Source organism: Antechinus flavipes, chromosome 1, assembly GCF_016432865.1.
Source record: "Antechinus flavipes isolate AdamAnt ecotype Samford, QLD, Australia chromosome 1, AdamAnt_v2, whole genome shotgun sequence".
NCBI classification, from domain to species: domain Eukaryota; kingdom Metazoa; phylum Chordata; class Mammalia; order Dasyuromorphia; family Dasyuridae; genus Antechinus; species Antechinus flavipes.
Genome location: NC_067398.1, coordinates 113,213,882 through 113,226,041, shown reverse-complemented (window position 1 = coordinate 113,226,041; position 12,160 = coordinate 113,213,882). Strand labels below are relative to the sequence as shown.

The 12,160-nt window shown below is 42.8% G+C and overlaps 1 protein-coding gene across 3 annotated transcripts in view; it reads right to left on the bottom strand.

The window, feature by feature from the left end:
- Nucleotides 1-6,268: 6,268 nt before the first annotated feature.
- Nucleotides 6,269-12,160, bottom strand: part of ZNF316 (zinc finger protein 316) — a 36,745-nt gene continuing 30,853 nt past the window's right edge. For all 3 annotated transcript variants that reach the window (XM_051988159.1, XM_051988172.1, XM_051988166.1), the window contains one exon: nucleotides 6,269-11,475. In XM_051988159.1, coding sequence (XP_051844119.1) covers nucleotides 9,302-11,475 — 2,174 coding nt within the window. In that variant the 3' untranslated portion in view covers nucleotides 6,269-9,301. The remainder of the gene's footprint in view (nucleotides 11,476-12,160) is intronic.

Below are 12,160 nucleotides of genomic sequence, written 5' to 3'. Positions count from 1 at the left end.
ATATCCTTGAAGTGAATGTTCAAGGTCAGGCTGAAAATGATAATTTATTTCATTTCCTTTTTATACTTAATCTAACTCGTCTAACTCTACTTCTTAATGCTGTCCCTGAGTTGTTCATTCTTCAATTAAGGCAAAAATTATACATAATCCAAAGCACTTCCCTTTTTTTTTGTCTTAGTTGTCAAGAAGGTCAGTTAAATTCAGAATTCATTTGCAGAAATTAATTTATCACCAATGCCCAGTAACATTTCTTTCTATGCTCCTTTCACCTGGATTTTGTTGTCTTTGTTGTAAGATGCTTTAAGTGTTTTACTTCATCTAGTATCTCAGTCTCTAAAGTGAAAGGGAACACAGGTGATCAAGTGTAACATGAACTTGAAGGATAATTCCCTCTATAAGATAACATAACAAGTGGTCATATAGCCTCTGCAAAAAGACTTTTGTGAATGGGAAATGCATTACATTTAGACATAATGCATTCCACTCTTGGACAGCTCAAGGTATAAGGATGTTTTTCCTTATATCAAATTAAAACCTATTTCTGCACTTTCCACCCACTGCTTCTCTCGGAACAAGTCCTATATCTTATCTTCAGGTTAAACATAACCTGGTCTTTCAACTTATATTCAAATATTATGAACTTGTGGTCCTTTAATCCTGCTGATTACCTTGCTCAAAACATGCTCTAGTTTGTATACTTCCTAAAATATGGCATTGAAAACTAAACACAATTCTCCAGATGGGATCTGATCAGGACAAAGTTCATCAGGACTCTCATTTCTTTAGTTTGGAATAGGAGACTTCTTTTTATATAGCCTAAAATCATCATCAACTTGTTTGACTACCATGCTAATGTGTTGCTTGACACATGCCCATAGTCCACTAAAAGTTCCAGATTTTTTAGGGCCTGCAGCCACAATCTGTATCTTATAGCCATGAAACTCATTTTCTGAACCCAAGTCTAAGAATTTTCATTTTCCCCATCAAATTTTATTAATTGGAGCCAGATATTCTTGTCTGTCAAGATGAAGCAATGCTGGTTATTTGTCCTCATAACTTCCTTTTCTAAATATTTATTAACCATCCCTTTAATGAAGCAGATGTTTAAACAGCCTTTTTTTCTTTGAATGTCCCTGTAGTTATACTCAGATGGAACCATTAAGGGGACAGAAAAATCATGGGAGCCAAAGAAAATTACACTCAAACTCAGGGTGTATTGATACTATCACAAAAGGTCACAAATGGTTGTGCTGAATAAGTCATTAAAACACTAAGACCTTGAGAGATTTTCTGGCACAACTCCCAGTGGAAAGGCACATTGAGACTTTAGCCTCTGGGAAATTTCAGGTGGAAATCAAATCTGCCTTTGATACAGAAGCAGGGGGTTCTCCATCTCTCCCTCCCTCTGTGTGTGTATGTGTCTGTCTGTCTGTCTCTCATTCTCCCTCTCTCTCTCTCCTAGGCATCAGGTGTTGGAAGTCAGGACTGTGAGGACAGCAGAAATGCCACTGAGACTTTTTGGAGCCCAACATGAGAAGACACACATTAGAGAATTGAGTGGAGATTTATGGGGAAAGGATGGAGCAAGAGATGAGGGAGACAGCTGGAACCGAGTCAGCCTCTGCACCTCAGTGTAATCACTGTACTACATAATCTCTACTTACAATTGATCCTGGTTAGACTATTCCTCTGCTTTCCTCAGGTAAAAGTGGAGCTCGGGGAATAAGCGTCCCTAAATTTTGATTGGAGTACACTGAGAATAATCATCTGAAGCCCAGAAGCAAGAAAATGGAGTTTATCAGGTCTTCATCAGAATGAGTGCTGCCAAGAGTTTAATACTTTTATCTTTTTCAGTCCTAAATTCCTTCTTAATCTGAATTTCAGACTAGAAACATATTCTACTCCAATAATGCAAGTGTACTTTTATTTAGTTTACAAAATTTGGAAGGTGATAAGAATCCTAATAGGAAATGAGAATACAAGACAATTGTGATAAAGTTATGAAATAATGTATGAAAAATTGTTTTGGATTTTACATTTTTAGGCAACTCCATATGTATCATGGCAGTAAGAGGCAGGCATCATGTAAGCATTGGTAATAATCTGTGTTTCCCTGTCCTGTCTTCATGGGGAACAAGTCCCTCAGTAAACAAAAACAGATCAGTCCTTACATGAAGGATTCCCAACCTCTTTAAACTTTCTAGAATTTTCCTAGGAATCTAAATCTAAGTCACTGCCCCTCAGGTTTTCCTACTCCATTTTCTTCCTGGAAGGGAAGGGCAAGGAAATGAAGACATTTACCCTTCTTTGCTTCTGCAGTACTGCTTCAATTCTCTAGTCTTTCAAAATTCACTCTTGTCATTCAGGTCAAATATTATCCAGTCCTTCCTTAAGAGGTTGCTCATTTAGGCCAGGTGATCTGAACTTATCAAGGCAATCTGTTTTCTCTTAATTTTCCTTACTTTTCTTAGAGGTCAATTACCTTTTAGAGATATTTTCCTCTCATTTTCAGTTCAAATATTCTCTTTAGCCAATTAAAAAAAAAAAGGCAAAATAAGAGTTAAACAAGTTCACCCTTTCTCCCGCCTGTCAGGTTATCGTCACTCCATCCACCCTGTCCAATGGGCCTACCCATTTTTATCTTCCTTCCCCCATATAGCTTTAAGACATGGGGGGAAAAAACCCTTTTTGTTTTTCCTAGCTTACCCCAACAACCTTATCATACTAGGCTTTAGTACCCTGGCACTAATTGTTTTTATAAGACCATATCATGTTTTTGTATTCAATCTGTTACCTGCCTTTGCTTCCATCTTATGTATATTATCTTTTTTTTAAAAAAAATCTAAATTGGTTGATGAGTTCCCTCTGTGACCACATTATAAGTTGCCTCATGTCATTTTTGAAAGCAGGAAATATATAAATCCCAAATAGACAGATGGGTAGTGGTATAATGAAAAAAATACTGAATTTGAATTATGGCTCTTTCATTTACCTTAGATAAGCTACTTAACTACTCATTCTGTTTCCTCATGTCTAAAGTAAAGAGGTTGGATTAGAAACCAGCTATGAAAATGGTATTTGGCATGTGTCAGGCAATGATTGATAGGTCCTGGGGATAAAAAGTGTAAGTCCCTACCCTTAGGAAACCAACATTCCATATAAGGAAAGAACATATATACACCCAAAAATACAAAGTTATATAGCGCTTTACAGGGGGAAATTAGCCAGGAGCAGGAGAGGGGAAGTAGCATCATGTTGGAAGTGCTTTTTCTGTTAATCTTTGAAGAGAAGGAGGGATTCCAAGGGGTGGGATGGGAAAACTGCATTGTAAAGCTACAAATAGAATATTAAGAAAATGGAAAGTGTACGTGGATGGGTGGAGTGAAGGGGGTAGACTTCCTGGCCAAAACTTTAAACTTTTCTTGGGGGGGTGGAGAGGGAGGAGTAGAAGGCAGGTTATCTGAGGAGATAAGAGATAAAGGGGAAACATTCCTTATTGTGTAACAACTCCATCTGATGTGGAAATGCATTTTTGGGCCCTGCAAGGGATGTTCCCAGAACCTGCTAAAAGGACTCCTTCAGGGTCCTTTTATCAGTTTGGACCTCTCCTCTATACATTCTCCCTTGCATCATAGTTACTTGTGCTGAAGTTCTATCTTTATTCCCAAAAGATAACAAATTCCTTAAGGGCAAGGCCTTGGTGGTACTCATCTTTATACATCCAGAACCTAGAACACAATGCCTTACACAGAATAGACAAGTAAATAACATTTATTAGAATTGAATTGTGCAGGAACACATGTAAATAAAAGAATACCTACCTGTACACTGCTTTCTGTGTAGTTATGTGGAAATGAGGTTTTACATTAGGAAGGAACTAATAGGTGTTTGCATTTACAGCTTACACCAATTTAAGGTTAGTTCTCCTTAGTACACATTTACACCATGTCATCTCTCATCCCTTTTCTGTGTAGGCTGAAAGAAAAACTTCCATAACACAAGCTACAAAACTTGCCAGATATACATAGTCCCTGAGATTCCACAGTGGGCTGGACTTTATCACTTGTGCAGCTCCCCAGAGGACTCAACAAAGTCTCCCAACACACTCGGAGCTGGGGAATGTTGCAACAGGTAAACAGAAAGCACAAGCTAGGTGATTAGAAAAAGCCAGGAAAGGAGTCAATCCAAGACAAGAGAAAGGAAAAGAGAAACAAGGGGAAGCTAAAAGATAGCAAAGGAGAGAGATGTTTGAGGGAACTGGGAAGTTCACATGAGGAGTCAAGGGGTATGAAGAGTCAAAACAAAGGTAGTTCCCACCGAGAACCATAAGGCAATCTGAGTATCTGAGCAAAAGCATCTGCGAGCCCTAATGAGAGTGTCCCACTCACCACTGGTGCCTCTTAATATCTACTCCTTCCCCAAAATCAACAAGTACCAGAATCATTCATGCCAAGGAATGTAGTCTCCATATGGTCTCCATGCTAAACTGGAGTTCTGTCAGTGAAAAATGGCACAGATGGAGTGAATTTTATGTGCATGGGAACATTTTTTAAAATTTTAAACAAGAAAATTAACAGTGAACCAGAAATGGGAATATCTTTTTTTACCAACAATTTCTATCCACAAAAATCAATAAGGGCTACAAAGAGCAATTTATTTTAAGTTTTGTCACCCTAAGACAAGTGACAGCAATAACTTGCTTTCATTTTTAAATTAAGAATTGGAAACATCCAATTTATAATAATAATAAGAAAGAGCCACCAAAAAGTATTTCCAGGTTTGACTCCTGGGAGTCACCCTCACTAGCTGTGTGACTTTGGGCACATCACTCTGCATCCCAGTCTGATTCTGCATCTATAAAATGGGAATATAAATGCACTACACCCACCTGTGTTGAGGGAAAATTACAAAGTGTTATTAAAATATGAGTTTTTATAATTAAGGGAGACACAAAAAAGGGGGAGGAAGTAAGAGAACAGTAAAACATGAATAACTGATAGAGAAGAAAAAATTACAGGAAGAAAAAGATGTGAATGTGAATTCTGGGAGAGAAAAGGAGAGGACTAAGACAAAGAGAGGGAGCTACAAGAGGGAAGCTCAAGATGTTTAGTGTGATTAGTGAGCTCATTTCTCTGTCACACCCTATTCTTTACTTGGACTGTCATACCAGAGCAAATTATTACCTGGATTTTCTGAATAGCTCTTCAGAAGTCCTTTCTTCACTGGGTAGCAGTTTGCTTTGCTTTTAATGTTCAATCTTCAAAGTATATTTCTGAAATAAAAGTTTATTTTTCCTATGGAAATTCTGTACTGTGTGAAGCAATGATTTAGGTTTTAGAAATTTACTTTAGAAACTCTAAATTATTAACTTATTTAGAAGCTATTCCTAGGAGTATACTTTTAGATTTAAAAATCATCAAACTGCCTTATCTTTAGAGTAGGGCTGCTTCATTTCATAATGGCAAAAGGTCACATCTAAAGCTAACATTCAGTTCATTATTTTCAGCCTTCTATCTACCTTATTTTATTTTAAAAAATCTTTGGGTCCTAGTGGGAAAAAACAGGAACCAAAAAATTACTGGAAACCTTTTAAGAACAAATGGATCTGTTCTTACCAAACCTTCAGAATCTCAAAGAGACAGAAATGATGGGGCCTCAATGGTGAATTCTGCTCAAGACTGCAGCACTCTGAACAGAGTAATATCATCTCCATATGGTACTTACTAGATAGCCAGAAAATTGGTGAGACACAGTTTTTGTCCAATATTATTATCTTGCTAGGGAACAAATTGTGCATTTCAGTGAATGGCAACAAGAGGATTAGATAGTATCTTTCATTTAACAACTATACTGTTAAGTCAAAAACTGACTATTGTCAATGACTATAAGAGTCATGATTTTATGGTTTTATGTGCCAAAAGCTAACATCCCACCCTCTACACTAGTCCAAACCCTGTAACCTAGTACTAATAAGCCTAAAGTGTAAATCTGAGTGAAAACTAACTGAGCCATCAAATGAAAAGAATTGGGATCAATTGCAGGAGCCCCTGCAAACTTCACCCTTCTTACCAAATGACTCCTTTAAAGTAGAGAATATGTTAATGTAGTATACAGTAAGAAAACCCCCCTTAAAATGTAAAACATTGCCACTTCATCTGGCAAACTTATAAAACCAAATAAAATAAAAAGCACTAGGCCTCTCATTCATCATGGAAAATTCCTTTGATGAAGGACCCAAGTTGTCGACAGCAAGGGAGTCAAGTCAAGCTCGATTTCTCCATTCTTTTATTAAAGCTAGGTTCTCCAGCTGACAAGGGTGAGTATGGGATGGATGCATTTAGGGGAGAGGGGAGGCAAGAAAGGGGGCCAAAAGGAACACAAGACATGCACGTGAAGAGACATGCCAGATGTGGAAAGGGATGGCATCTGGATCCCGGCACTGCTACCAAAAACGTCTGTGGTTTCCGCAGCTCCTTTGCTCTCCAGGAACGCAGCACACAAATCCACTTCCCTCCCTGACACCCCATTTCTAGGGCTTCTATTTCTCCTAGAGTAAGGGCAGAAATTGCTATGTAGGACACTGCCCATAGCTCAGGCACAATATCTTTCTTGCCCAGGTATAACTGAGCCAAAAGCCAAGATAATGCTGCATAAGTGATCAATACAGTGATTTCCCCCAAACATTGCTAATCCCCTCTGCATCACCACATATCCCCTTTGTCCCCTCCCCTCCTATTCACCCCTATCCCCATATCAATTTTTAACCCTTCCCTTCTACGTTCCCAACCCCCCTCCCCCCTTTCTAAGGCCCACCTCCCAACCCCACCAACTACTTGTGCTTCCCAACCCCAATTCCCACAAAGACCCTCAGCAGCCCTGCCTCTCTTCCCTCCTGGCCCTCAATGCCATGCCTACATTATAGCAAGTGAGTTGTAGTTGTAATGAATGAAATTGGATTCAAAATGGCAATTTTTGGTACCGTTCAGACTGGCAAAGAAACAAAATGGTTTGCTGATTATTTCCCAAGATGCCCTTCGCTGCTCTTTAAACTAATTGTGCAGTTTAAACTAGAGTACTTTGCACATAATAGGCATTCAACAAATATTGGTTGTTCTGAATCCTAACTTGGTCATTAATTCACCATCATTCTTGTGCAAATTACTTAACTTCTTAGTGTCTCCATTCCCTGCTCCACGAAACAGGAATGCTACTCTTCTATGGGAGTAATGCTTGTAAACAGAAATATGACTCACCTCTAGTAATGAACTAACTATAGAAAAAGAACTGGAAAAGGCCTCCAGAGGTCATCTGGCCCGTTCCCCGGCCTCTATCCTACTCCTAAAGACCTCTAAGAAAGAGATTCTATGACCTCCTTCAGTCCATCACTCCCAGCAGTGCTTAATTATACTGAAAGTCTATCAAGTGTTAAAGTTCAGAAGAAAGGTGCTAAGTGAACCACACCGCCTTCCGGAGACAGTCTGACGTCTGTGTGAAAACGCTAGTGCAGAGGATCTCTGGCTATAGGGAAGACTGGGAAGCAGCAGAGCCTTTTCCCAGTGACTTTCACCTCCAGGTGAGTTTATGTGGAAACAATGAACATTAATCTATTTCACTCTAACTCACAAGAGAGGGAATCCACACGGCTCATAGAACTCACTAGAAGCAGCCTTACGGTTCACATAAATGTGTGGTTTTCCACAGGCCCCTCTGTGCAATGAAGTCTTTTGTCTCTAGCTCCCAAGCTGAGGTAGAGACAGCCAAGACTTCTGGGGAGATGACTGGAATGAGAACCCTCTTGACTATTATTGTCAAAGACGTGCTACCTGTGGGTGATGACAAGGCAAACCGGCCCATCTGACTAAGACTGCCTTCAGGCAGCCAAGAAATGTGGCTGTGGACCGTGGTGCCGTGGGAAGCACATTCACTTTTGAAGCAGGAGGCCTCAAACGACCCAACCTTTCCCAGCCGATCCATCCTCCCTCCAGAATACTTAGGATTTCCAGCAGAGGAGACAGTGACTAACATTCTTGACTACTAATTCCATCAGTTGGTATTATGATTCAACTTCAAAGCATGATCGCAAAAAAGTCACATTAAAAGTTTTCTCAGTTCCATTTCAATTCCCTTAGGCTAGGAACATAGAGCCAATCTCTTTGGAATTCCTCTAAGTTTTCTTATCCACTGATCCACAAAAATATAGAACATAAAAATGACAGAGCTAAAGAGGTTCCTTAGGACATCGAATGTCAGAACTGGAAGAGACCTTAGAACAGAAGATGTTAGCAGTGGAAGGGGCCTTAGAACACAGAAAACTGAATTTGGAAGGAACCTTAAAACATTAAAAATAGAATGTCAGAAGTGAACAGGACCTTAAAACATAGAATACCATAACTGGAAAGGACTTTAGAACATAGAAAAGAGAATATTAGAGATGGAAGGGACCTTAGAAATCATCTAGTTTTAACCCTAGAATAGTGACTGAAGTTGCCAGGCTAATGCCAGTTGACATCAATAGAAATTACCAGGTTCTTACACCACTTTCTAATCGATATTAAAATGAACTGAATTGACTGAAGTCACCCATTAGCCAAACATTTTTTACAAAGCTAGGTGAGAAAGAGGGAAGGGGGAATTCCATACCTGCAAGTTAAAAGTCACTCTGCTCCACCCACTGCACCTGCCACCCAGACTTGAGCTTTGATTCACAGACGGCCCTGCTCCCCCTATCTAGTCCCATGCTACCAAGCAAGAGCCTCCTTCTCTTGCTCAAACCCAGGCTTTCAGAGAAGAAAGGGTTTTTCCCACCCAATTCTGCATCAGAGTAAAATAAATAACATCACCATTCCTGACTATTGGTTTGCTCTACTATTTAAACCCCGAATGGAATCATATTCCAGGACGCTGTGATGCCAACCTTCACTCTTCTGCATCTTTTCTCTCCTTCAATCTTTCCCAAATCCCAGCTCTCACCCCGCTCTACCCCAAGGCCACCTCTTGGATACCAGCTAGGCCCCTTCAGAAAGGCAGCTTCCTACTAGAGAACTGGAGCAGGAGAGAACCGTAACTGTGAGGGGCTGGGGAAGTGCCTGGGGCTTCAGAGAAAGCAACTTAAGCCGAACTCCCTCCTGCCTGGGTCACTGTCTGGAGAGAGAAGGAGGAGGGAGCATGAAGTCAGGTGACCCCCAGGAGACCTCACAGGGGTTATTCCCTATACTCAGCTCCCTGTGCAAGGGGAGTCATAAAGGGAAGAGACAAATGGTCTCTTGGGATATGCCTCCTCCCAGCTCCCTCCTCACCCACCTCACATGAGGGTCTCCTCATAAGAGCAGGATGGGCCAGGGAACATAGTAGGTTCCTCAGATGCAAAGCTACTAGAGTTTCCCCCAAATTCCACCTTGGGATTACTATTGTCCTCCTTTTCCCCTGAAGGCCTACTGGCTTGGTTCTGCCCTGCCCCTTCTGCTTTTGCTGCTGGCCCAGTTGTTGTTGTTCCGCGATGAGTCTTCATATGGGTGAGGAGATGGGAGCTCTGAGAAAACCTGCGGCCACAGGCTGCACACGCATATGGCCTCTCCCCTGTATGCGTTCGCTGGTGGGTGACCAGCACCGACCGCTGTGAGAACCTCTTCCCACACTCGGGGCAGGGGAAGGGCCGCTCACCTGTGTGACCCCGCCGGTGCTTGGCCAGATTGGAGCGCTGGGCAAAACCCCGACCACAGTCCGCACAACGGAAGGGCTTTTCCCCAGTGTGGGTTCTTCGGTGCCTCTTAAAGTCTGAACTATGGCCAAAGCCCTTGCCACAGTCGGGACACCGATGTGGCTTCTCTTCCGCATGCGCCCATTGGTGCCGAGTCAAGGCCGCACTCTGCCCAAAACGCCGCCCACACTCCCCACAGGCATAGGGCCGTTCTCCTGTGTGTGCCCGTCCATGGGCCGTCAGGTGAGCCCTCCGGCTAAATCCAGCCCCACACACCCCACACACAAAGGGCTTCTCCCCAGTGTGACCACGCACATGGGCAGCCAAGTGAGAGCCACGGGCAAAACGAGCCCCACACTCTGGGCAGGGGAAAGGACGTTCACCTGTGTGTGTGCGCCGGTGCCGAGCCAGGTGAGACCCATACACAAAGCTCTTGCCACAGTCTGCACAGCGATGTGGCCGGTCCCCAGCATGGTAGCGCTGGTGCTTAGCCAGAGCCGCCCGACGCCCAAAGGTCTTTCCACAGTCAGAGCATATCCATGGAGTTTCTTCTTCCAACATGGAAGAAGGCTGGGGGTCGGAAAGGAGGCTCCCCACTGAAGGTCCGAAAGATAGCAGTCCAGGGGCACAGGGGTCGCAAGGCATTGCTGTCCCATCAATTAGAGAGATCTGACTTCCTAAATGACTAGGGATAGGTGAGGCATCGACCAACTCATGGGCCACCCTTTCTCCAAAATCCTGAAGAGCTAACATGGGGAGATTCTCTCCATGAAGCCAAGATTTAGGGGGCAGGGGGAAGTGGAAGTCAAGAGGGTGAGAAGGACCTTCCCCTTCCCCAAAGCCATTCCCCAATTCAGGGTAATTTCTATCTATAACAGGGCTTTCATTTACAGGGTCCAGACTCTCCCCACCCAACTCGGGTCCCTCGCTCTCTTCTCTTCTTGCCTCTTCTCTAAGATCAGAGCACTTCCCACCCCTTCGATGACGCTGGAAATCTGCTCGAAGTCTAAAGGCCCGTCCACAGTCAGGGCAGCAGTGAGGCTTCTCAGCAGTGTGGACAGCCTGGTGACGGGCGAGGGCCGAGCTCTGACTGAAGCTGCGGCCACACTGGGGACAAGGGTAGGGCCGCTCACCTGTGTGGGTGCGCTGGTGTGTCACCAGATAGGAGCGGCGGCCAAAGCCAGCCCCACAGAAGGAGCAGCGATAGGGCCGCTCACCTGTGTGGATGCGTCGGTGGGTTACCAGGTGGGACTTATAGACAAAGCGCTTGCCACAGTCTGGGCAGGGGAAGGGCTTCTCTCCGGTGTGTGTACGCTGGTGAATAGCCAGGTGAGAACGGTAAACAAAGCCCTTCCCACACTCTTCACAACCAAAAGGCTTCACAGCTGCATGGTAGCGACGATGCTTGGCCAGCCCTGACCGATGAGGAAACACCTTCCCACACACATCACACGTTGTCTCTGGCCTGCCCCCGGCTGCTTCTACCACTGCTGAGAAGGCCCAGGGAGGCAGGAGTGGGGCACCTCCTTCCCCACTATGAAGAATGGGCTTCATCTCTTGTCCTTCAGGGACCATCCCCATATTTGCAGGGTCTCCTCCCCACAAGTCGGATGGCTGGACCTGGATGGAATCATCAGGTCCCCAGGTTCCAGGGACATCTCCTACACCATAGGCTGCTGACCATACTCCCGGTGGTTCTGATTCCTCAGGGGTCTCTAGAGGACCTTCTTCTTCATCTTCATCTTCATCCTCCTCATCCTCATTCCAGAACCAACCCCCTAGAAAAGAAAGACAGAAAAGCTAGGAAGAGTATAAACCAGGTCCTTGAAAAAGAGTGTGGTATAGTTTGAAAAAAAAAAAAAACATTCATTTTAGAGTGATAAGAGCTTGGTCTGAGTTCCAACTCTAGCACAGACTGGAAGTACAAGCAAGAATCCAGGGAAGATGTTTAATCTTTCTTGACTCATCTACAAAATGAGGATAATAAAACTTGCATTCCCAACTTCATATCACTATTGTGAGGAAAATGATCTGTAAATTCTAGAGAAGTAGGAGTTGCTTTGATTATTATTCTACTCTCTTCCTCCTGTACCTCATTATGCTGTAAAGATGATACTGAGTTTCCAAAGGCTGTATTTCAGAAGAATACAAATTCTAGTAGGTCTGTCCAAATTGGAAAGATGTTAAATCTGGTGACAACTGTGAGTTATCATGTAAGGACTAATCTCAGTAATCTGAAAGAAGTTCAAAACAAAACTGGCCTCCGAGTAATGATTCAGTCATAACGATTTTTAAAAACCATCTAACAAGGCAAAGAGGGTTTGTGATCTACACTGATGGTGGGAATATCCTCACCAAGAAAATCAGATCATTCAACCAAAACCACAACAATAAATGTCTATTGTTCAAAATCAAAAAGAACCAAAAAAAAAAAAAAAAAAAAAAGAAAGGAAGAAAGAAAGA